At 42.6% G+C, this 26,352-nt stretch overlaps 1 protein-coding gene across 6 annotated transcripts; it reads right to left on the minus strand.

The window, feature by feature from the left end:
- Positions 1 to 205: 205 nt before the first annotated feature.
- Positions 206 to 25,665, minus strand: LOC125984137 (RNA binding protein fox-1 homolog 2). Of its 6 annotated transcripts, none has more exons than XM_049746079.2 (13): positions 24,723 to 25,665; positions 18,088 to 18,138; positions 14,103 to 14,252; positions 13,561 to 13,734; positions 13,160 to 13,213; positions 12,920 to 13,012; positions 7,301 to 7,388; positions 7,110 to 7,166; positions 6,720 to 6,873; positions 5,052 to 5,094; positions 3,350 to 3,459; positions 3,099 to 3,174; positions 206 to 2,775 (listed from the first exon to the last, which is right to left on the minus strand). In XM_049746079.2, the coding sequence occupies exons 1-13, from the start codon at positions 24,975 to 24,977 to the stop codon at positions 2,731 to 2,733; spliced, it is 1,350 nt and encodes a 449-aa protein (XP_049602036.1). In that variant the 5' UTR covers positions 24,978 to 25,665; the 3' UTR covers positions 206 to 2,730. The 6 variants fall into 6 exon arrangements, 5 of the variants coding, with proteins under 5 accessions (XP_049602036.1, XP_049602034.1, XP_049602035.1 ...); XM_049746077.2 differs by lacking the exon at positions 5,052 to 5,094 and adding an exon at positions 4,599 to 4,641 and having other exon boundaries at positions 14,052 to 14,252; XM_049746078.2 differs by having other exon boundaries at positions 7,110 to 7,163; positions 14,052 to 14,252; positions 24,723 to 25,664.
- Positions 25,666 to 26,352: the final 687 nt, after the last annotated feature.

Consider the following 26,352-nt stretch of genomic DNA (forward strand, 5'->3'; position numbering starts at 1 on the left):
GCACGATCCTTGCCTCCATCTATCATCCGAGTCACATGAGCTAATGCGCTGCAAAGAACGTGATTCACGTGTGTAATCAGAAGACTGCGGCATTCCTCTTTATCTCACAGCAGTAAATGAAAACTTTTCTCCAGAAAAATTGATCAACACACTCTTACGAGGGCTTTAAACCCCAGAAGCAATCACTCATATCCACAAAGCAGTATAAAAACCAAACCGTTTATTATATACATTCAATAATAATGGAGAATAAACAGAAGGCAGATACAAGGATGGCAAAAATAAAACATGAGAGAACACATTGTGAAATAAAAAGTCACTTTTTGTCAAATGCAACTTGAAATAGCATGTGATACACAAAAGAGGCCACATGCAATTCACACGCATTTCCTTCATCCTTGCTTACAATGTTCCAACATCCAGTTTGATGTAAGCACAGTGCAAGGACTCGGGTGGGGTCAGAGTTGAGGACCGGGCTGTGTGTTAACTTGGCTTCTGTCATTCAAAATTCCCCCCTGGGCTGTTTGAAGAAGATTCCCCCTCCAAAAGAAAAAGCACAGAACACTTCGTGCACTCAACATATTTTTTTTTCTTTTTTTTTTTCCCCCACTGACAGGCAAAAATTTGAAGGGCTGTTATCATTCATTACAAAAGAAACCCCACAAAGGGAATGCGGAGGGTGGTGGACATCCCAAAACGAAACTTTCAACATATCTGATATGACTGCTGATTACCGTGACAACCTCAGAGGCATTTGACTGAGATCAGACATATTATTAAAGCGGACTGAAATCAGTTTTGGGCTCGGATACCACTTTTTCTTACTTTCCTCCTTCACCTTCTATCACGGAACACCGTAAATTTGTTCCCTCGTCCCTCCGTGCTATAAAATAAACATCTCGCTCGCGCACCTCCATCTTGTCGTCCTCCAGCACTACGATTTGAATTCATGCACAAAGCAAAAAGTTCTGACATCTGTTCTCTCTCAGGAAAGCATGCATAGCAACACTTGTGGTAATACTTGTAAGGAGTAATAAGACAAACGAAATAATAATAATAATAAAAATAAGAGCGCACCAAAAATACTCACTATAGCACACAGTGTCACAATCATACAAAACATCCTCACAGGTTTCTGCTCCATGAGCAACTCCGGAAAGAGAAAAAAAAATGATGTCCTGTCAGATATGGGATTAGAAATCCTCACCTTAAATTTTTTACCATCTGCACAATGTTTGCAAAACGCAAGTCCTGTCCCTTTGCCTCTAGCTTTGGCAATTCCAAACACCCCCATCATCTCCCAAAATGTCCCTCATGACTCCAACTTCGGTCAGTTTTGGATTTGCAGCAAAACAGTTTGAATGAAGGGCTGGGGAAGAAAAAAAAGTCAATTATCATGTGAAGAAATATTCACAGGTTCCCAAAAAAGTGCTGCAAACATTTAAAATGTCTTGCATGCGGACAGCACTGGACTGTTTCAACCTTGAAAAAAAAAAAAAACGTACATTTTAAACCCAGAGATTAAAAAAATATATAATAGTCAAGTACAGGCAAAACAACCACAAAAGAAAGAGAAATATATCAAGTCTAAAATGTGCTTTCTTCAACAAAAATCTTTGGAACCAAAAAAAGGCAAATATCAACAATAACATAGTGCGAGTATATGGAGGTGGGTTACATGGAACAAACTTGGCCAGGCCTCCTAAAAAAAAAAAAAAAAAAAATTATAGGCTGAAAACCAAAAACATTATCAAGCCAAAATCATTGTCATGTCCAGAAAACGTTGAAATGACTTCTTTCATGGGACCAGCAGCATGAGGAGGGACAAAAAGCAGATGTTTGCGTTCCCCTGGTCTTGTCTATTAAATCTCTTAAAGGGGTGGGGGGTCTTTTTTTCTCTTCATCCATCTGCCGGTTCTTTCACTGCATTGGAGCTACAAAGTCTGACAAAATAAAAGGAGTCCTGGGGGGGGGCAAGAGCATACTTCCTCCCTCTTAGTGTTGTTGAAATGATGTCGACCCAGAAATAAAGGCATGTTAAATAAGTATGGCAGCAAAATTCATGAGAAACAAAATATTGAGGTAACGTAGAAGCAAAAAAAAAATAATAATTACATATTGTACCCTTGGGTGAATGGAGACGTTTTAGGGATTCCACCAAAAATTGAGCACTGCAAGCCATGTTGGTAATGCTTTTGGCATTTTTTTTGGACTGCCAGTAAGAAGCTTCCATGTTCCACAGTGCCGAGGGACGTTGCTTTTCTTCATACTAGTGTTTTTAGTGTCTTTTTTTACTAGCAGTGCTGTTCTTATGGCAGCTCAATCACCAAAGGACACTGTGGGAGTGGGTGCACAGAGACTTGAGAGAGTGGCTTTACTGAGGAACTTAAAAAAAAAATAAAAATACATGTAGTGTCGCGTGGAGGATCAAGCGGGAGCAGTCTCTTTCCAGCAGATCCAATAGTGTTCCTAAAAAGTTAGCGGTCATAAATTGTGCCAAGAGCTTTTTCATTAGATCCTTGTCAGACAGAGAGAAGAGAATTGATGATGTGGCAACGTTCTCTCTTGCCAATAGAAAAAAAGGACGGTAGGGAGAGGAAAAAAAATAAAAAGAGGAGGTTGTCACTCTGGTCCACCAACAGAGAGATGGAAGGGTGCGTCTGCCAAACAAAGAGCTTCAAAAAAAGGCTTCTGGAGGGACAAGAAATTCCTTGGGTGTCATTTGTGGCTTTAGTATGGAGCGAAGCGACTGTATCCCGCCCTGTATAAACTGGCCTGGAACAGACGAGAGAAACAACCATCACGTTGGGGGCTATTATTACATTTGCGGTGTCACTTGAATATTTTTTAGAATTTAATCGAATAATTGCTTAAAATTTTAGAGTGAAAGCATATTAGAAAAATATTTTAAATTAAAATATTTAAAATTGATAATATTTTTAATTTACTGTACTTGATAATTGTTTCGAGATAAAAAAAAACTAAATAATTAATATCACACAAGATTAATATAAGACTTTTCCATATTTTTATCTAGCAAACAGAGAAATAGATGCATCAGGATAAATTAAAATGTATGTTTGGATAGATTTTCTCACCATGGCTCCCACCCCGTAGGCGGCAGCAGCTGGGGCTAAAGCGTGGTATGGATCTGTCGTGTAAACCCGGCCGTAACTAGAAGCACAAAAGGAACTTGACTTGGATTTTTTTCCAAAACATCTCATTGAGTATGTTGTGTTGCATTTTTAATTCCTGTAAATACACCAGGCTGATGTTTGACCATTCTTAACCTCAGTCCCACGAGTGTCTCCAGCGCCTCTGCAGTGTGTTTGCTGGTGTTTGTCCTCACCTGTCACTGTATGCGGCAGCTGCTGCGGTTGCTCCGGTTACAGCCGCGGGCTGAGTGTAGCGATAAGCAGCGGCGGCGGCGGCGGCAGCGGCGGCAGCAGGATAGCCTCCCTGGAGACATATGTACAACACAACTGAGAAGAACGAAGGACTCCCACAAGAAGGACTATGGGGGTGCTAAAAAACCCAAAACAACGGTCATTATTTCTAAAATAAAATAATAGTTTCGACAATTGAAAATAAAAATCCCAATGCGGTGATTTAAAAATCCGAGTCGGCTTCTCAGGGACCCGAGCTGGCATTATGTGCGAGCGTCAAGGTTTGTTCAACGAAATGATCCGCTTTGACTAAACGTTTGCGGCTAATTCTCACTTCTGCGTTAGATTAACAGTAAACAGTTTGAAGCAAAGTCGAAAAGGCAACATAATGCATTTCCATCTTTTCAAACATTTATCACGTGAATTCAGTGGAGAGGGTAAAGACAACAGAGGGGTAGACTTAGAAAAAAAGAATCACACACTCGCAGACAAAACCACTTACACAATCCTACGCTGACAAAATCAAACACCGACCGACTTCACGTGTGACCAGAATTCCGATTTATGAAATGCCCGTGTGGCCTGATCAAAGTACGGCACGATAAAGCAGAAAAACATAACACACGCAGCACCGGGGCTGGGTGTGCGGATGCGGGGAGGAGAAGATTGAGTTATTCATGAAGAAGCGAGGCCTTGTGGGTGAGTGCAAAAAAAAAAAAAAAAAAAAAAGTGAAGGCTGTTAGAAGAAAACACAGCTTGTCTGCATGCAGCACACATGCTTGAATAACCATCAGGAAGAGACCATGTTCTCCATTCTAACTTGAGTCCTTCAGAGCGTCTCACCTTGCTGTGAACGGAACCTCAATTTCATATTAAGGACATTTCGACTTAAAGTTTGTATTCAAACCATCTTGACTCTTTTTTTAAAAAATTTGTATTCAGAAAAAAAAATAAAATTCTCAAAAACTACTCAACCGGATGAGATCAGGCTCTCTGCTGAAATTGGAAATCAAAACAATTTAGTGTTTTAGTAAAGACCCCGCAATCAAATAAAGTGCACATTTCAGTGAGTTAGTAAAAAATATATATATTTTTTTTAAAGTAGAACATCTACTAAAGGACAATATGTTCCAGACCAGCTCAAAAGATGACTGTAAGGTCAAAGTAGGAAAGCAATGCACACTGTGGGTTTTGGTGTTCAGTTGACCCTACCTGAGGCAATCTGGGACTAAGGACTGAGTCCTGAAACACTAGTCTATAGAGAAAACAGAAACAACCGTTGTCAACCTGGATACACACACACACACACACACACACACACACACACACACACACACACACACACACACACACACATTCACCTGCAACGCCGCTTCATCCACCCACAGAGCAGCTTATAGTGGCATCCACAAACTCAAATGATTTCATCACATTCAAATGAATCTGACTTGAGTCGGACTCAAATTTCACGAGGTAATTTTGAAAGAGTTTGTGAGTTGTGCTAAGCTTAGCACTAGTTCCACTGTCCAGCGGGTAAGCCAGAAGCTCTGTGTTGCGAATGACAGGACCAACATGCTGAATCACACCCAGAGTGGAAGAGCGGGAGGAAGCCGTGAAAGGAGGAGGGGAACAGAGCCTGTGCTGGTGGGCGGTGAGTTTACTTACGTATAAGTCCGCAGCGCCGTAAAAGCCATCTTGGTACACCACGCTAAGAGAGAGAGAGAGACAGAGAGGGAGGGGAAGACCACCGAGAGGCAGGCATGTGGAGGAAAAAACGGAGGAGGCAGAGTGGGGCCAGGAGTGCAAAAACAAAATGGTGCACAGTCCCAAAAAACATAGTGGGTGAGAGGGAGAGAGACAGAGAGAGAGAATTATTTCACACCCATGCAGCATGCAAAAGTAATACAACTCCATTTGAATGACAAAAAAAACAAAACAATCAATAAACAACCTGAACAAGCTGTTTTATACACCACGTCGATAGGGGGCGGTAGTGTACCAACCGCAAGTGCCGCAGGAACTCATTTAACATATCTGAGCATTCATTTCTCATGTAAAATGGATGCCGCTTAAGTCAGTTAAGGTCAGGAAAATAATCTTCTAATGCTCACCGATAAAATTTGAGCATCGGCTGAATCATAGCAATTGAAGCGACGTAAAAGCTGACATCAAAATGTTCTGTTGCCAAATGGGGCTACGCAAGCTGAAAACTATTGACAGGTCAACAGTTCCCGGAATATTATTTGCGCTTCAGTGGTTTGAAGTGAAGCAATGTTGTTGTGCGCAGATGGCTAGCTTGTTCAGCCGCTTACAAATTGCCTTTGAATACTCCAAATAAAACCTTCAGCAATACAATGCATGGCAACTTATTGGACTTAATGGCTCATTATGTAATTTATCAACTAGATTAAATTTGTGGGGAAAAATTATATAGTAATTGCATTTTTTGGAGAAAAAAATAATATGCGGGGAAGATATTTCCGCCTTGAAGCAGCACAGACTTTATTTAAATTCAAATTGTGCTTGGCTTGGAATATTTGAGTACTCCCATGACCAATATGCAACGATCACAGCACAGCAACATGTCTACAACTCTGGGGACATAATAAATGCGAATAATTAGGTGTGCAAGGAGTCTGCTTAAGCATAATTACTGCTGGTAGCTGGTTGGCGCTTGTGCAAATTCAATGATGGCCGCATCTGCGTGAATCCCTAGATGGCCGTATCTGTGTTTATTCAAATCAACCTCCGGCGCGGCGGCCTAAATCATTGACGAGCTGCCGTCCAATTGACGATGTGATTTCTGAGTGGAGTGTGAATCGTGTTTGAGCTTCTGTATGAGCACAGCTGTGTTAAGCAAACACCTGCTCAAACAGAAAGTGGAAATTTCAACCCAACGTGACAAGATGTTCATCGATGGATCTAACAGATGTTACTTTGATTTCCTTTTTTTCAATTTTATTATAAGAATGCGGGGGCAGCTACATATGGGTGGATTCTGGATTTCAGATGGAAGACTTCCAGCTCATTTTTTTAAATGAATGTTTTTTTTTTGTGATGAATTATATTAGCATTTTTTTTCCCTTCAAAGCATTTTAATGGGCGACATTTACAGTATATGCAAATTGTCATTGTTTCTAAATTTCCTTTTAGTCCAGATCAGATGTCTGCTGCTGTTATATTGCATTTTTATTTTAATATCACTGATTTCTATAAGAGATGTATTAAGTCAAATAAGTTCCCCATTGAATGCACCGCCTGCGACTACACAAATCATGTGAAGTCCTCAACTCTGACATACTGTGCACAAAGTAAGCGTTGTAACATGCTTACCCAGGGTATGCGGGGATAGCAGCCTGAGGCACAGCTGCCCGCACCGCACTGTAGACAGGCCGCCCCCGTCCACGAAGGTGAGCGCCACGGAACGCAGCTGCCGCCGCAGCTGTCGTAGCCGCCGCGGCTGCTGCGGGGTACGGGAACCCTGGGACTGGACACGGTGAAAGAAAGGAAGGGAATTTAAAAGTAATATACAAGGATGTAGCGCGGAAGCCCCCGGTGAAGAAAAGCAATTGAGCAAAGCGAAGGGAAGTGTTGTACGTTAGCCTGCAGGGTTTCATTTTAATAAGTAGCAGCGGGGACAAGTGCTAAGCAAGCAGTGCATTAATATAAACGACTAGAAGAAATGTGAATAAGGGAAATCCAGATGGAAGTGTGTCGACCTACCGGCATAAAGCTCTGGTCCGTACACAGCCCCGACCATTGGGCTCAATTTCCACCCTGCTGAGAGTCATAGAAAAGCAGTGTTGGGGAACAGATTGCGGTTTATGAAGAGCATGGACACAAGCGTTGAGGATTTGTTTGGATTATCAGGTGAGCACAGAGCCTCGTCGTTAGTAGGTCAGTGCGATTGTTACCGTAGGGTAGCGTGCTCAGAGCCTCTCCATTAGGGTAGGGGCTGACCATTTTCTTGTTAGTCATCACCCTGGCAGTGGCGTTATTCACCTGGCAATGGAAGGACACACAGTCAAAGACACAAAAAGGACACTCAAGTAGACTTTTAATAACTTCATGATAAGGCCGATGTTTGGAGAATGCGATTGTGTGTGTATGCTAATCGATGTGGACCCGTGTAGCGGATGCTAAAACTGTTAGCTCCTCGAGTGTATAAAAGTGGGTGGGAACAGTTGTGGTTATTTCGAGTCATCATGCAATTCAGAGCAAGCTGAATCTGATTCACGGCGAGATTTGAGGGCTGCCACAAGCTAAATTAGTTATATTGCTGCAGCGGCTAAAATCAAGAGGAGCGCATTTTGGGCATGCACAATCAGATATTTCAATCTAATAAGGAGGCTGTCCAATCCAAGATGGCTGATTATCACTCCTCGTCTCGGAGCTTCAAAAGGACGGCGCTACGCTTCGAGAATTTATCCTCATCTGCCTTTGATGAGCTTTAAGGAAAAGCGAATTCAGCCCTCTGCCCGAGCTCCCAAATCTGTCTGTGCCGCAATGCCGGGATTTATGACCTATAAGCACCAAGAGGGGAGCGGCTGACAAAGAAGGAGCGAGACTGAGGAACGAGCATATTTGTGCACTCATAGATGCTGCGCTCCCATTAAGAGCCCATTAATGGCGAGGATTGCCATCCATATTGCCTCTCGAACTGAGTCATGTTCTTCATCTGCTCAGCTTCATTCACATGGAAATGAGCTTTGCCGACTTTTCCCCTCATTGCGAAAGACAAGGTCATTGGCAAATGATCCAATTAGCTTAGCTTGCTAACGTAAGTGCCGTAGGCGGCTGAGCGGCGTCAATACATTAACGCGGAACGTTTTGCATCAAAGCAAATTATAATACATTGTTGTAAGACGTTTAATTTATGTCATCTTCTATTATGTAGCTGTATTGGTGTAATGTGAAATCAATGGAATAGGGCAACCTGACAGGAAGACATGCAAATCAACAGAGACGCGATTGGATAGGAAAATCTGAAAATGTTAAAAGGTTAATAAAAACACTCAGACTTTTGTCCTGCCCTTTACGCCCACCCAGTCCATTGGGACCAAAAAGACCAAATAAAATCACATTTCCATATGAAACCAAATCGGTGGGGTTTACACACCTCAAAACAAATACAAACAATACATGGGAGAGTAAAAGGGGGTGCAAAAACATTTGTTCTACAAAATCAATAATCAATATAACACAGAAATTACAGGCAGCCAAATATGGGCGCATCACATGACCAAGAGTGAGTTAAGAAACTAAAAAAAAAAAAAAAAAACGAGAAAGAAAGACAAAATCAGCCAATCAGCAAGCGTCGGATGCAGCATAGAGACCAATCAAAACAATCGCAGCACTCCCACGTCAAACACATGAGACAAAAATGGCGTGTCGAAGGGGAAAGGATGCAGGTGAGAAGTACAGAGAAGGAGCCAGTCCATAAACAAACAAAGACAAAATAACAAACAAGGGGTAATATTTACATGAATAACACAAAAAACATCTAAATACAAAAAAAATATAGATATATAAGTATATGAAGGTGCATCATTCAATTAGATCTGGTGACCATTCTACTGAAGATCTCATGTGGGTGGGTTGAGAAACAGAGCACCAAAGGATGGATGGAACCGAGAGTGAGAGAAGACAGAATTAGAAGAGAGAAAGAGAGAGAGAGCAATTCTCATTCCCAAAAAGGAGAGAAATAAAATGGACATGAGACACTGTGCCAGGCAGAGAACTGTGTGTCACAAACTAAGACCAGTACACTATGACTATCACTACAAACTACTGATACACAGACAATCCACTACAAGAAGACCAAACCAAAAGAAGGAAACAAAACGGCAGCAAAATCCCAAAAAACAGCAAAAGTAAACCCCGAATCGGTTTAGAGGCGCATATGGTTTACAACACTGCTGGAGGACCATGGCTTCTTTTCTAATGTGATTTTGAAAAGTAGTTTGGAACAAAATAAAAACTTTTTTTGGCTTGTCCTGGTGGGTCTTGGTGTTAGTCAGCTACTAATTAAGCAGATAAACCACGACTTGTCCACATTATGGCCTGACATTTTGTATTTGGTTATAAAAATTGGCAAAAATACGAATGCTGATTGAAAATGATTTTTCTTCATTTTAGAAGGACTATCCAACAGACTTAAATGATGAGTTTTGTTGGAAAGGCAATTTTATCTTCAAGGGATTTAACTATAGACGTCAAAGAGCCATTTTATCTGGACTGGCCAAGTTTTCATGGAATTTGGGAACCAACGATTGTGCCAATGTCAACATTTTGACATGTGTCAAACTTACAAGAATATAAAATACTGGCAGGTGATTAACATGAGGAAATTAGCGATCAGCACTGGAGAAAAAAAAATTGTTGGCAACAATGATTTTATTTTTATCAACAGGATGACTACTTCATATATTGATGGATAAGCAGAAAGACTGTGGAAAGCCGTGTCATTGCATAGAGGCGGGTGATTACATTCGATCATTCCCAGTGAGGTGTTAATGGTGCGGGGGGGATGGGTGCAGAAAGTATTACGGTTACACAATCCAGACCGTCGCATACAGTGTTTCTGTGTGTGCCATGTCGGGACTGTAAATTGAGACGTACAACAGCTGTCCGGCTCGATAAATAAAATGTGAATTTCAAACTCATGATGGAATAAGAGTATCTGTACATATTGAGAAGAAGGTCCATTTTTAGGGGTGAGGTGGAAAAAGGGGGATCAGTTCAGTGATGAACGTTTGCACACAACTTACCATTGCAGCAGAAACAGCGAGCGGTTACCGTGGAGACTGACAACAACACACAGAAGTCGTCAGGGAAACAGAAAAAAAATATATATAATAAATAAAGGAACAAATAATCCAGGCAACAAAAGAAAGCTAGATGTCATCCCCCCTCACCATCCATGTCAACTGAGAAACCTGATAGCAGCAGTGTTACAGCTCAGAAGAGAAGGAGAGAAAAAAGAAAGACAGAAGAGGGAAAGGGAATGGGAGCCCTCGATGCTTAACGGAGATCTGCGCATTATTACGACAATCAGGCCTGGGAATGAGATGTGCTTAAAAAAAATAATAATTAAATGCAATGTGGGCCCTACCTCGCTTTTAATTCAAACATTGGTGATTAGGGTAAAGTAGCATTTTTTTAGACAGTCACCCAAAAAAAAAAGAATTTAGAGAAATAAAATGACAATTCAATTGTAACAAAGGAGGGCAATTGGTTGCGACGAAAAGTGAAATGAAGAAAAGACAAAGTGACTGGCAATGAAAGAGTTTAGGAAGGCAAGGATTACATGTGACAGCGAGAAGGACAAGGATGGAAAGGCCAAAGTGCAAATTTTCTTTCTATAAACACATGATAAACTTTGTCATTCTAATTTGTCGCATCCATTATTTTGATATCAAAGCTGGTCCAATCCACATCGGAATTATTTTTGATTTCTGATCTGCCACAAGAATTGCTTATGGTCAACGTGAGTCCAAATGAACAGTGTGTGGCACCATGAAGAAGTGGGAGGCTGAGAAGGTTTCTCTCCACACATACTCATGCAAGTGATGATCAAATCTGTCAGATGAGCCCCGGTTGGATGAAATTACGCATGCACAACGACACCATTTGCCACACTGCTTGTGTTCAAATGCCCGATTCAAACTCTGCGCTGCGGAGGAGCTGACGCTTCCGGTTAAGACTCCATCTCACAGAAGAAGGAGCAAAACTCAAAAGAAACGTGACGGAGGGGAAGGGCCAAGAGACTTCTTCGAAGCGCAGAGTTTTAGTCCAGGAAAAAAAAAAAAAAAAAGTACAACATAGCAACAATTTTCCCACCTATCAAAATTAGGCTGCACACATGCTTGGTTAGATTCATAGTGGCAACTGACCTTCTTTTTTTTTTAAAATACAAATAAACATTCCAACTAAGAATGTAGTTATTCAGTCCATCTGCAAAGAAAAGACAATTCGACCTATACCCAGGTGCAACATTCCATGCCAACAAAACAACAACCCCATCACCAAAACTATCACAAACAGCTTGAGAATTAACATGCAAGGGAAGAATCTGCACACCCTGATCAGATCTGTTACGCTACGTCGATATTTCCACAGGAAAGTACTAGTCATGCACAAATAGGCTACGTCGACTTAACTCATGCCAGTGGAACATCGTAAGCCTCCTTGACACACACTCAACATTTCAGCCGAAAAGTATATCAGAGTTTGTGAATGACAAAATTTGGTTGTGTCGCCGACTGTAAGCAAATAGTTCCCCAAACTCTGACGTGACCAATTAAAGGAAATGTTTACAAGAGCATCACCTGCGACATAGGAGAACTTCCAGACAGCACTGCCGCAAATAGAAGTGCCTGGCCTTGTTTTCTCCAAAGAAGGAAGAATGTGTAACCCAAACCCGACATGTGCCCTGTGCCAGCCCTTTTGTTTCTTCAAGCCCATGCACCATAAACCGACACTACACCCCGACTACTGCTTCATCTCAGCCCGACATGATGACTACTTGTAAAGTAAAACAAACAGGTCATGCAACAAAGTTCTCTCAGCGGCAGAATTGCTTTCATGCAATTTGGGTTGAGGCACACTCAGCTTAAAGCAATGCAAGGGACAAGACAGGCTGCCACTTCCGAGTAACTTCATCCATATCCATTCAGCTTGCTGATTGACTCAAAGTGGAGCTGACAGAGGATGTTGTACCAGTGGATGCAGGCGGCTATCTTGTATTTGCAAATGCAACGGAAGAACAGAATACAGGACTGAAAGAGGGGGGGGTAAAGGGGCCCAGCCTTCGTCCGTCATGCGGGTCCTGCTGACACACTCTCACACACACACATAAATGGGAGTCAGCACAGTTAGCCCATGCAGAGCTCTTGTCCTGCAGTGACCTGGGTCAAGAGATCCAAAACAGATTAAAAAAAAAATCAGAATGCAAAACCACTTCAAAAAAAAAAAAAAAACTGTAATATTAAGACGTACATCAAGTGAACATGCGCCAGTGCTGCTGTGATTTCCAGCATGCACGAGGTGCCACAATCACCACAATATCAGGAGAGGGGATTTATTCGACACCGAGGGGGAAGAAATCAGGAGATAGCAATCTGCCATGCATTACAATTCCACTGCATTCCTCTCGTGCCCTCGGGTGCCAACCACAGACACGTCATTCCAATTGATGGTGAAAAGTTCTTGTATCAATGTGGCGACAAGTTGCACATCAAAAAGCAGAGGAAACGACAGCTTCAAGAAGGGGGAAAAAAAAAAAATGCTGCAGAGGAAAAGTACCCCAGCATGCCTTAAATGTGTTCTTGCACCCCCAATCAGTCTCACCACAAAATAAAAGAACAAATAAATATATATATTTATTACAGCGGACCAGGCAGTGGGATATGAATGCTGCATCAGAGCGTTATCAATGCTAGCAATGCTAATGCTAGCTAGCAATCAGGGAGAGTTAGAATGGCAGTAGAGACAGGGCAAAACAGTGCAGTGGACACAGATGGCAAAATTACCTCAATCTTACGACCTTCCACCAATGTGCCGTGGAGCTTTTCGCGGGCTTTCTCGGCATCTGCGCTGGTCTCAAATGTCACAAAGCCAAAGCCCTGCGGTGCAAAGAACGGGTCAACAAAGTCTGATTTGTCATTGAGCAGATATTTTTCAACATGCATTCATATTCAATTGCAGTTTAAGATCATTACTTCCAATTTTCCCATATTTTTTTGTATTAATAAACATGTACATTTGCTTACCTTTGAGCCCCTCTCATTGAAAATAATTTCTACGTCCAGAATCTTCCCATATTGCTGCAAAAATAACACAATAATTACCAAAAGAAAACAAAAAAAAGAAGAAAAATACTTTACTTGGACGTGACGACATATTTAGAAGGTTCTGACTTGTCAGGTACGACCTTTTGCACTAGAGGTCCCTATTGCACATAGGGCACATTGCTGACATTTTTTTTATTTCACCTTTCTCCCGTTTAACAGACTGACACATTTTTATTGCCCAATAAAGCATCAAGAGAACAACCACGAACGTCCCGTCCCGTCCTGTCCCACTGCCTTGCCAAAGAATTACTAACACGTCTTAAATGTTCTACTGAAACTTTTGTAGGCCATGTAAGGCTACACGGTGACCAGAGTCTTACCCCAAACATCTGCCTGAGGTCCGGGTCACGGAAGCGGAATGGGATGTTTGAAACGTGGAGACGTTTGGGGGTTCCTTTAGCCTCCGGTGAGTCTCCTCCAGAGCCCCCTGCTGCTGACCCCCCAGTCACACACTGTATAGCCGTCTCCCCTTGGGAGGTCTCATCGGTCTTATTCTAAGATAGAAGACAGAAGGTAAGAAATATTGGGGGAACGTAGGTGCGGTCAAAAATTTGGTAATATCAATAGGCAAAAAAAAAAAAAAATGTTGAGCCTAAATTGTGCAACGAGTTGGCCGATGCCATATAATTAACATACATTCATACATTTACAAATCCAATTCACATCAAACTGCTTATTTTGCCATATCAGTTAGGAAAACATGTAATTGTGTTATTTGGAGTGGATTCCAAGTTTCATTCCACAAGGGCTGACAAATCTAAAGTTAGGGTTGACAGTGACCCGAACTTCCAGCAAAGCACACAATGCTTACATTGTCGTCGATGGTGGTACTGGTGGTGTCCTCATGAGCACCAGCGCCTACCTCAGCTGTTCCTTGACCCCCTGCACCAAACATGGCCCCGGGGCCAAATTCTGTCCCAGCTATGCCATTCTGGGGAGGTGGCGGAGGAGGGAACGCTGTAAAGGCGGGTGCCACCAAACCATCCTGTGCTCCTGTTGAATCCTGAGGCCCCTAAAGGAAAACAGATTAAAAAAATTAATCTTCCATGAATACATTCCAATCTATTTCTGCAGCCATGAAATAGTTGAATGCACATTTTGAAATGCAGAGATGGATGGAGATGTATTGCATACAGCGAGAAGGTTCCTGAGCAGATCGGCATTTTGCGAGCTCAGTTGTTTGACCTGCGACACCATATGTTTTTCCATACACAGACCCGATGAGGGGTGGGGGGAAGCTTTCAAGCGCGAGTCTAACGACTGTCTGCTGACTTGTGTGCTGGGCCGCGGCGGAGTACACAGCAGACAAAGTCACCCGAACGCGGCAGCCATCGACACCGACTCGTCAATCAAACAATTCCCATATGGCTCCTGTGACTGTGAGCAAAATTGCACGGCAGATGCTGGAAATACTTCATGTCTTTTCCAGCGGTTGGAGACTGACTGACCCCCCCCCCCCACACACACACTTTTAAGTCACTCAAAAAAACTCCTTCACTGTAATGTCCATCAAGTAAAGGTTACTGCCTATCTCCTTATAAGGTCCATTTAGTGAGAAAGCCTTTCTCACGGTGGGCCAATCATCCACTCACATTCAGAAATGACGAGAACTATAAAATAGGACATATATGAATTGTCAACATTCTGACGATAACATTTTGACAGCTAGCATGTGTTGAACTTACAGTAAGATTATTTTTTCCCGATAAAAAAAATTGCTCGGGAGTAAGATATTAAGATTTGTGAGTGCTGTAAATTTGGCAAAATTTAATTTCTCAAACGATACAATACTGCTGTCGAGGATTACGATGAGTTGAAAACATTATCAATCAATCGGTTTTATTGAAACAAGGAAAGGCTGACTGTCAACAAATGTGTTTATCTTATCGTAGCTTGTTCATCTGCTCCTGCTTCATGCTGCCTTTTTTTTTTTTTTTTTTTGCTCACAGGCACCAAATCAGACAATATAGGCCAAAGCATAAGAAGAAACCAACCTTGGCACCTGTCAACATCAATCTAAGCACATCCAGTAGAAGTTCAAACTGCACAGACGTCTTTGTTGACCATATTGGCTTCCTGAACCAGAACTAAGCGCATGACAACACATAACAGAGCTTATATTGTCCATAATCATGCCACTGGTGAATACTTGTCAAGTCATGACAGCAACTTCAGCTACCTCATTTCACCCTCCACATGAGCCAGTTAAGAACCCCCAAAGCTGAGAAGAAGACATGCTAGAAGTGAACCGTGAAACAAACGTAATCCCCAGGGCTTGTGTCCGCTATGGAGCGCACCCACACAGACGTTTATAGCAGTGAGGCGTGCGACTGCAATCAACATTGTTGCTAATAAAAATAGCCGTTCTCATTTGTAAACAACGGCTGAGAACGGACGTGCTACTTTTAGCAAATGCTAAGTTCCAACATCTGTCCCTAGAAGCAATGTGAGAGCAGGTGCAGCATCAAACTTCATACATCTTCATGAACACTTCCATGGAAACACAAAACTCATGTCGGCTTTTTAATTTTTCTTCTTACCAGCAATGCGGTCGGGTAGTAGAGCCCCATCATTGTCTGACCTGGCACAAGAACTCTTGACCAGCTCTCCAATTTGACGCTCTCCTCCACGACCTCCCCTCCGCTCCCCTGCCTGGGCTCCAGGACCATGAGTTGACAAGCGCTTCGATCCACGCTGGCCTTCACATTCAAATTGTCCGCTCTTCCTTCTCTTGGCTTTGTGTCTTCTTCCAAACACAAGCTCCGACTGTCTGTCACCGTCTTGGTCTCACCAGCCGGCTCGGCTGCTCTAATCCCTTCAGGCCTTGGCGTCTCTCCCCGCCTGACAGCCAGAGACTCTCCCCTCCTTCTTTTTGCTCTCTTCCCTCTTTACAGTGTCTGTCTATCATTCACTTGCTCATGTTACACGTTCCCGCCTCTCTTTTAAACTCCTTCTGGAGCTCAACGATCAGAGCGTCGGCGCAGCCGGGCTAAATCCTCCCCGGGTCGGAATCAGAGCTGAGTCTTCTCGATCGGGAGGCGAGAAAAGGCTTTCTTCGATTCACCCTGGCGGTGTGAGACTACAGAAGGCAACCCCCACTGCATTGCAGCTTTTTTAGATGATTTATTTATTGCGTGGCAGCTCCCAAAAGCAGTGGTAGCTAGCTACTAGGCAAGACTGAAAAGATCTAGCTATGTGCGTAGGCTCCAAGTTTACCATCCTCTGCGGCGGCTGCTGCGTTCAAAACACACAAGGGGATCTCGCAAAAAATCAAGGGTGGGGGGAACCCCAAACTGACTTGAATCTTTAGCATGGTTATTTTAGATGCGGCTCCACGTGTCCCAACATCGTATAGTTGCAGAGATGAGAGAGCAGTTCTCCGCACCGCACTTCCATATGCAAGAGATGGAGCACTGCGGAAAGAAGCCTTGATGCCAAGCTTTCAGACATCTGCTGAGTCTGGCTGGAACTGAGTCCAGAGGGATGGAGGAAGGGCGGGGTCAGAGTCGGAGCTGGTGGGGGGGGAAAGGAGCATGGGGGGGGGTTGTCCAGCATGAGGGGGGGGCAAGGACAATGGGGGCAGTGGATGCCAGTGACAGATAACAGGATGAAGAGATAAATGGATAAAGGGCTGAGTGAAAAGAAAGAGCAAGGGATGACAGGATTAAGGCTGTAAGTGAGGAGGATGAGAGGATGAATGAGGACTGATCTGAAGATTAAGCACACCCAGTGAATTTTGCGATAAACACGTGCACGTTTATGCACGCGCTGACTCACACAATGGCCACAAACAAAGAAATAAAAATAAAAATGTTATAGTAACGGACATTTGTTTTAGCTTGGTGGTGTGCCGGGGACATTTTTTTAAACATTCGGAATGAATAATCACTAAACAAGCTAATCCAGCAAGGCAGGCTTTGTTTTACTATATTTGCATTGTAACCAGGACTTTGTGTACACAAATGAGCAGAAATAATTGTCATCATTTGTAAACTCCACTTGCCTTTTATCATTCCCACAATCAAGAATACTCGGTAAAAGAGAAATGTAGAACGAAATCTAAAATACATAAAGCTGACTTTGAACTTGACAGTTAAATTCTTCCAGGCGTGCCCTGGTTAAGCTCCTGCCATGAAAAGCTAAGAGAGCTCTATTCCCAAGAAAGGAGATGCCAAGCGCAGAGAAGGATGAGGATGAAAAAAAATAAGCATATATGGGAGGAGGACATTTCCCATGTTGGGAGGGGGGGTGGGGGGTGGGGGGGGGGGGGGGGGGGGTGAAGTGACTCACAGACCAACACTTCCCTCCTGTGGCACCGCTAGAAAGCTACATCCCAAACACAAGTGCAAGAAGATGTGGGACACACACAAGTGTTTTGTCATTAGCGCACCAAAATAGAAGTTGTGCATTCACACAGATTCACTCAGTGCTGCTGCACAGAAGCAGATAAGAAAATTGTCCGCCGCTCTTCCACAACGTTGCACAAAAAAAAAAAAAACGATGAAAGAGAAAGAGCATCGCATGTGGAGGATGGTGAGCGTACTCTAAAGTAGATGACGGCAGCATTGCGATCTGTTTTCTGAGGAGCCTTTGAAAGAGGAGCTCAATGGCAGGTAGGTTCTTTCATCCTGTCCTCCGAGAAGCTTCGTTTATGAGCTAACCGACGGATGACGAAATTAAAGAGGGCTTGGCAGAGTTACACAGAAAAGTCCTTCTGCAAAACTAAATGGATGAACTTGAAAAAAGTATTCAAGAACATTTGACTTCTTCGTTCCAAAAGTGCTCTACGGTATGTCGAATTAGAAGGACATACTGGTCTTGCCATGAAGCTCTCACTCATCTCTTACCTGATTGTGAGGTGTGTATCCATGGAAACCAGGATTTAAAGGCTCATTGTTCTGAAAGAGACAGAAGGAGGGGAAAGAGTGCAAATGGTATTTAAGCGGCTGGATTATGAGAAACATATTTTACGTTATAATTGTTTTCTACAAAAGAGGAATTCTTTTTTCCCCCCCCAAATTGTTTTTCCACGGACAGATTTTCGGATCAATGCGAATCTGTTCATAAGTGTAAAAAAAATAATAATAAAGGAAACAATATTCAGACGTGATTTCTGTCAATAATGAGAAAAGCACTTCAAATCAAATGGAAGCCATTTTTGATATCCCCCTACTCTCACACAGTCAGCACATGCCCCAGAAAGCAGTGCTTTTTGTTCACTAATTAATTTTAATTAGATTATTCTAGTCCGCCGGTCCCCTCTTTTCTCTCGGACTCTGATCCCGATGTTATTTTGTCCTGGTTAGAGGAACTATTGTGAGGAGGTGAGGAGGAGGCAAAAGGGGGAAACAAAAGAAGGGGGCCTGGAACAATGGCTGAAAGTTAACCAAACGCTGATATTTTGACAGCAGACCGGGAGAAGACACGAGCTCAGTACTGCCTGCTGGCGTGCCTCGCAGAGAAAACATGACCTCCTACCGAGACTCATGCCACGAATCTTCTATGAGGAACAAGAGATGAATGGGGGGGATGGTGCAGTTGGTGATCATTTAAAAAAATAAAAAAATAAAATACAAGAACAAAAGTATGCAAGGTTCAAAGCTACAGGAGTAATCAAATGCAAGTGTCTGAGCACATTTGAGCTAAAAAAAAAACAAAAAAAACTACCAGCGAGAATGCTGATGGAGGCAGGAAAGTTAATGGAGTTCAACCGCGACTTGAAAGTATGCACGCTAAGACCAAAAACAAATGTGATGAGATACAGATGAGGTGCAGATTGAGCCAGAGGTTAGCTAAGTTCTTTGCCGAGAGACCACGTTGAGGTAAGACAATATTAGCTCACACACATACAGTGGATAGAGAAAGTTTGCACACCCCTGTTCAAATGCCAGATTTTTTTTTGACAAACCTTTACATGCTGTCAGTTGTTCATTTTTACTTCTTTGCTCAGAAATATTTTTTGTAGTCGCTGTGAAGGTTTTCTTTTTTTTTTTAACAAAACCTTTCATATTCACAGTATGGTGAAACTTTATCTTGAAGGGAATTTCACTTTTACATAAATGTCCACTGTAGAAGAACAAATTAAGAAATATTAGGACACTTTACTGACACGTTTACAGACTGTGGAACAGAAAGGGGACTTCTCAAAAATATAGCCATAATAAGATGAAGAATTTAGATTCAAGGGAACTAAAGGTGCACGACCCAAAAAAAAAAAAAAAAAAAATTGGGGGAAAAATATGATGTATTTTCACCCCGTCCTCTCTCGTTCATACAAAACAGTCTTTTCTTTGTTTCTCTCTCTCTCTCTCTCTCTCTCTCCCCACTTCCTGTTTCATCTGGAACCAATTTCCCCGCCTCACGCCTTGTCCCCAGGGGGAACACTCTCCTTGGTGCGCCACATTTAGAGGGGAATGAGCCGGCTCATATTGGTGACTTTGTAAAAACAGCTGGTGGCTAAAGACAGGCATTTTGCATGCTGCTAAAAACCTACACTTACAATCTACGCACTAATATATTTATTAAGATTATTACATTACACCACGGATAGGATTCATGTATCAATTCCTGGCCCTTGGTTCAATACATAATTAGATTTGACATATTTAGTGAGTCCATTTAATGGCATGAACTGAATTTATATCATTTATATGAATATTGCGTAATAGTGCAGGAGTTTTTAAGTTTCAGCAAATAGTCTGTGTCTTGTAGACGACAAGTTCCATTCCCAAATGCTACTGCTAAGGGTGTATGCAAGAAAAACCTGACGCAAAACCGCATTACCAATTAAATGTGAACCTAAATTATAGCCGACCATGAAATTATAGACGTTGGTTTCTGCAGCGGGTGGAGCAGAGTGGAAAAGAAGAAACGGGAGGGAACACAAAACGGGTGGGAGGAGGGTTAGAGCAACATCTGGAATCAATCTGGTGAGAAAGAAAGGAGGGAGGGAGGGAGGGAGTCAGCAGATGAAAAACGAATAAGGGGGTGAAAAGAAGGAGAGAGAATCAGAGAAGGAGGAGGAATGCAGAGACAAAGTCTAGAAAAAGAAGGGAGAACTCCCAAGCAATGAGCCTGGCGAAATGGAGACAATGAGTCATGGGAGAAGAATGCTGTTCAGATTGATTTTTTTTTTTTTTTTTTTAAGGGATTGGGGGAGGCTGAATTTGATACCTGGCTCCACAAACATATATAATACGTGCATGCTGTTTGCCATATGGTAGCGCTTAAGAACATTACGGCTCTTATCGGATCAATTCATGCATTTTCCATAAAGATGGATGGATAGGACTGAGAACTAGACTGGACAGTTTCCACTTAGTTTCAAAATGTAGTTTGAGGAGGAGGCGGGACTCTGGAAGATTGACATTCAGACTTTCGGCTGGATCAACAACACACGCTCCGAGGGAGAAGCTAAAGGCCATCGCTCTTGTTTATTTTCTCTCTCGCTGGCCAACATGTACGCTATTTTAGGGAGAAGGAAAGAAGTTAAGAAGTGGAGGGGGAAGAAAAAAAAAAGAGCAGCAGTGGTGGCGGAAGGTAAAATGACATGAGGTCAGCAGATGGTGAAGGGGGTGATGGGTTGTGGTAACAGACTGACGAAGGGGTGCGGGGGAAATTAAATGGGGGTGGTTGCAGGCGTTCTATGGAGCAGCTTTATGAAATCCACGGAAAAAAAATTACGTCTCACCAGTTAAAAGTCAAAAGAAGAAAATCAAGACAGGTGAGTTAAGAAACTCTCAAAAGCCAGGACAGCACTTCCGCCATATGGCAGCCATGAAGACGGAACATTTGAAATAACAGTGGTTAAAAAAAAAAAAAAAAGTGGACTTGGAAAGAAAAACATCTAAAACAATTATTTTAAATTCCAGTTTCCACCAGTCTGTCTGACTGTAACAATTTTCCATGACATCTATTTAAATGACTGATATTTGCTCACAATTCATTTCTACCATTTTGTTTTGATCCCTGACCAATAGACCAGAAGAAAAAAAACAAAAACAGATTCAAGTTGTATTCATGACACTGTAGCAGTCCATTACCGATGACCTCGTGTGAGCAAAACACTGAATTGACATTTTGCTGTGTGGGTGGAGATGGGATCACATATGACAGTTTGGGGGCAGCCGTGGGGAGGAGGCGGCGGCGGTGGCGGCGGCGGAGGGTGGGAGCGCTTGTGCGAGGCGGACTTGCCATAAAGCACGAGTTAACATGTAAGGGGGGGAATAGTGTGTTAACAGGAACAAATAGGAAGGGGACATATCTATATATTTTTTTTAGGAAATGTGACTTGCCCGTTGGTGACAGTTGACCGCAAACTGTTGTTTCCATCTTATCGCTGCTGCCGGTTCAAAAGTCAGGTGTGACGCTGACTAAGTTACAGCTCAAAGTTTACCAGTAATCTTTAAACAGTGGGAGAGTACCAGAAGGCAATGAGGGCGGCACAAATATATATGCATCCTGCTTGGAGTAATTAAGCAAGATTTTATTCTCATTAAACTGGGCCGTATGAGTCATTTGGGGAACATTAACGAAGAGAAAAAATAATCTAAGCCTTCCGGCGACATACCTGAAATGTAATTTTGTTATGGTGCTAATAAAGCCCTGTCATCAGTAGACTTTTTTTTGATAATCTGATATTTGAGGCACACCGTAATCTTCAGTGACAACTAGGGCGGGGCTATTATGGTAAAAATACTATTCATGGATTGATATTGGAATCACGATTATTTATTGCATTCAAAATTTTGTATTTGTTCACCTGCCAGATCTAAAAAATATCTTGAAAGAAACAGAATATAGATTAGTAACAAAGTAAAATAATTAGGGCCGAACGATATTAGAAAAAAATAATAGTTATATCCATATTTAAAATGTACCTAAAGAAATGACATATTTATTAGCCAATAAAATAATTTTAAAAAATTTCATAGGACAAAGTAAACAAGCGCAATGTATTTTCAGCCAAATTAGATACCAGCATCATATTAATGAGTACAAAAAACAAAAATCAGCGTTTGAAGGGTGATTTTATATACTACACAAGCGTGTCGTTCTCGTGCAGGTAGCATGTCCATAAAGACAAAATACGACAATCCACCCATGCATATCAATCAGCCAGCCACTCTGCTTTGGCTACGCCCGTTAAAGCGATCAGTCTGCTCAATGCCCTCCCCTAAATGAGCTCTGATCTTGTTAGTATGACACAAAGCCTCTTTACCGCCAACGATAGTCCAAATCGGCTCTCCGTAACAGACACACAAGAGTTACAACTGTGATTCTGCAGCATCTCCTTGACGGGAGGTGCAAGAAGGATACGGAAGATGGCTGTCCCGAGAAGAACATAATCATAAAAAAATAAATTCCGGTGACCGCACGCACTGCAGGAGGGTTACGGATAATCACAAAGTGTAACGGGACATGGGGGGAGGGATGGTCGTTCGCCTGTGAAGCAAGAGTCAATTAGCAATCTGGAAATATGCCTGGGGGGGTGCGAGGGGGGGTTATCAGAGGACAGCTAAAGGGGAGTAGGAGATGCAAAGGGGGCTATATGGAGGCATGAGTCAGAGCAGCGGGGGGAGGAGAGCGAATCAACAAAAGGCAGAAGAAGCGCCCTGCAGCACTCTCATTTATTATGACAGTGTTGATTAGCGGCCAGGGAAGGTCAGTGTTTCTTCTACCCTCACATCCTCCGTGGGAAGACTATCGGAATGAGTGGCTGCATCGAGGAGCATTCTCTCCACTTATCCTGAGCACACACCCTGCTTCAGTGGTGACCTTTCCGCACCGTGCTATTGTGTAGCGAATAAGCTGAAATACAGCAGTCAGTTACCAAGACCACAGTCAATGGACAGCGATGGGGACAAATACGATTGCAAATTCTACGTTTTCATCAGGTTTAGTTAGCCTATGAAAATAAAAAAATATTTTAACTGGGAGTTTTACGTCGACCTGTCTTATTTGCATAGTGTTATTTGTTGCATTACTTTAATATTCACACTGAACAAAGAACAATTGAAAATTTAATTACAAGGAAAAAAGTATTAATTTATTTATAAATTTATTTATTAATTATTGTGTAAAAAAATCACCTGTTTTAATTAATTTGTCAATTTAATTATTAATTGAATGATTCCATATATGATTTTTCGTTGGAATCATTTGCATCTAATTCATGTGAGCCCCTCCCTGCATATCTCAAGTACAGTAAATTATAAGTCGCTTCTCTAAAGTACTAGCATGGAAGTACTTTTTAAATTCAGCTGACATGCTGTCGATACCAATTCATCAGAGCGTCTCGGCAATCCATCACTTCCATTTCCTTCTTCATCGTGATCACAGGCGTAGGTAAACAATAGAGCTCATCTCCTTTCTTTGTGGAGTTTTTTATTTCCCCATATATCCTTCTCGACAGCGTCGGTGCAGCTTTTCTTTTTCCCCCCAACCGAATATCATCTTTCTTTGTCCTCGACTCTGGCCCTGCCGACCCCTACACACGAACACACACGCGCAACCCCCCGCCCACAACTGTGGTTGGAAATCAATACAAGTGTCAGGGAAAGTCCACCCCATGCCACGCCGCTTGTTCCCACATCAACTTTACTGGCGGCTTTTAACTTTTCTGCTGTGAAGCCCACCCAACATAACTGCACAATATGGGACCTCTTTGTCATTGCAATTGATCTGCTGTAGAAGTTCAAGTTTTTTTTTTTTTTTTTTTTTTAACCAGTCCTGCACGATTCAATTACCTGCAGATGACCTCCAATCTCATTCCCCTCACCTGCGTCTGCTGGTAATGCTATTTTGCTGCCCGACGACGCCAGACGCAACCAAAATTCGACATCTTCGGGATCGTGGAGCAGAAAGGGAATGTTGACTCTCTAAGTGAGCTACAGTGCATTAAATCCAGATTAATTTCAATTGAGATGATGATTAGGTGCAAATGATTTGCAGTCTCAGCACTTGGGTTATGAAAACAGGGGGAAGACCAGTACAGAGGCCCCCCGAGCCCCTCTCTCCTTCAGCTAATACCAAAAGGCTCTGTTCTTTGTCTTTCACAGTGGTGACCCTCCCCCAATCCCCTGTCTGCCTCCCTTTTAACACCTAGCGACAATCAAGGGGTGGGGGGGGGTTTGGAGGGAGGGCATAGCGCGATTAATAGCACATGCAGAGTGTGCATCAGTTCTTGATGTGGTAGGTGACTCACTGTAAATTACCAGCAGCCTTTGTAATTGTGTCCTACGTGAATAAAATATTCCAAGCGTGCCTCGCAATAGGCTCCCCCACAAGACACGCAAGGGGAATGGTTGTGATCACTGCCGTCTGTCAAAGTAATGGAGCCTGGATCATGTTACCTTTGTCTGGCTCGCTCATGCACCGTGCAAGATGCAATTTACGGGTTTTGCGTTGATGCACGGTTATGTTGTGGGGGGGAAAGAAAAGCGAACAAAAGAATGTAGAGGTGACAAAAACAAATGTTTACCTGTCCGATGTCGCCAATAACATTCCCAGTGCCGTCTATCCTTGGTCTCTTGCACTCCGCCCCGGTGAGGTCAGTCAAAGCAGCGGCTGCAAGAGCGTCTGGTTCCGGGTCCCCTCGCTTCATCCCCCGGACCGCCGCCGGACCTCCGGCAGCGCTTGTATGCGGCACCGCTGATGTATCGATGTCTCTTTCTCGGTCCATTATCCCCCGACTAACGGGTAGCATTATAGATGCAACGTCGGTCGACATTAACATTGGACGGCAGAGAGTCTTCGCCCAAGAAAAAAAAAAATATTGGACTGTGGTTTTCCCCTTCTTCTCTTGTCCTCGTTGTCCTCAATGAAGGATTCGGATGGATGATAGGAAAGTGGCTCTCGTAATTCAGGCAATTATTTAGTGTCTTATTGGCGTAGGCTACTCAAGGCAGAACATAATGGCTGTGTCAGGATAATGGATAAAGCACAGCGGCTTTTTCCATCAAGTCAAACGCCGCTAAATAAGTGACCCAATTTAGTGAAGACCACACGTCCGACTCTTGTCTGTCTGACAAGCTAATTAGCTAGCTAACCTTAGCTAGCTCGCTAGCAATACATTCCGCTAGCTCTCTGAATAAACGTGGCTCGAAGAGAACACTCTCGCTACCAGTGGGAAGAGAAAGAAAAGGTTATAAATTGTCCACGACGAGTCCTAATGTCTGCCGCGTCTAATGGGTGGCTTCTCGGGAAACCTTTGTGTGGATCCTACCAGGCTTTCACTTGATTCCGTCCGTCCCTTTTCACGCCGTGGGCTGCTGTGGAGTGTGGATGTGGCTCCAGCACGATTTCCTCCGATCTGAATCCCACTTGGCGTAAACTCCTAGTGAGTCTGAGTGGGCTGGTCCACGGTCAGATGGATATCCATTATTGGGCAAGGTTTGGTTAAGATGACTGGTCCTGGATCTGTGTTAAATCTCGTTTTCAGCTACCCGGAGTCCGCAATACCATTTCAGCCCCCTCCCATTCCATAATTTTATTTTCAAAACGGGTCATCATTTGATTATTTGGGTTCGACGCCCGTGAGGAAAAGCGGTTAGGAAAACGCATGGATGGATGGAATACTGCTCTTTTATTCGGTGCTTCTACCTTATCGAAATATTATGAATGGGGAAAATGGATAAAGCAATAACAAAACAATAGGACATACATTTTAGTTCAATAGCTTGGATTATTGTGTAATGTTTACGCACGAATATTAAAAATGATTAAACTTCAATCTGTCACCCAGGAATACGCACTCATTACTTCACGATGACACAGTTTTGTCAGTGATAATTACAGAACATATATTTGTATGAAAAACAATTTATAAACAAAACAATTCAATTATGTATTGTAAAGACAGTGTAAAGTCCGAGTGTTTCTATATTTCCAGACGAGGTATGTTCGGACTGATTAATAAATAAATCATAAAGACTTTGAAAAAAAAAAAAACTAAATTATATTTAAAAAATGACCACGCGAGAATATTTTCACTTAATCCAAGACGCACTCAAAATAAAGGCCATGTGTACACGTTTGTTATCTTTGTGCGCCCCCTGGTGGATTTTAAGATGCAGTTTTTCAGTTTTGGGTGTCAAGGAATGAAAATGAGT

This window comes from Syngnathus scovelli, chromosome 16, assembly GCF_024217435.2.
Source record: "Syngnathus scovelli strain Florida chromosome 16, RoL_Ssco_1.2, whole genome shotgun sequence".
In the NCBI taxonomy this organism is placed as follows: Eukaryota; Metazoa; Chordata; class Actinopteri; order Syngnathiformes; family Syngnathidae; genus Syngnathus; species Syngnathus scovelli.

What these genes read in the sequence shown, in the direction of transcription:
- LOC125984137 (XM_049746077.2), bottom strand. Translation starts at nt 24,977, where the DNA reads ATGTTAATGTCGACCGACGTTGCATCTATAATGCTACCCGTTAGTCGG. An exon ending in GTACCACCATCGACGACAAT is followed by an intron (nt 13,735 to 14,051) that starts GTAAGCATTGTG and finishes CTTCTATCTTAG; the next exon opens with AATAAGACCGATGAGACCTC. An exon ending in TCAATGAGAGGGGCTCAAAG is followed by an intron (nt 13,013 to 13,159) that starts GTAAGCAAATGT and finishes TTTGCACCGCAG; the next exon opens with GGCTTTGGCTTTGTGACATT.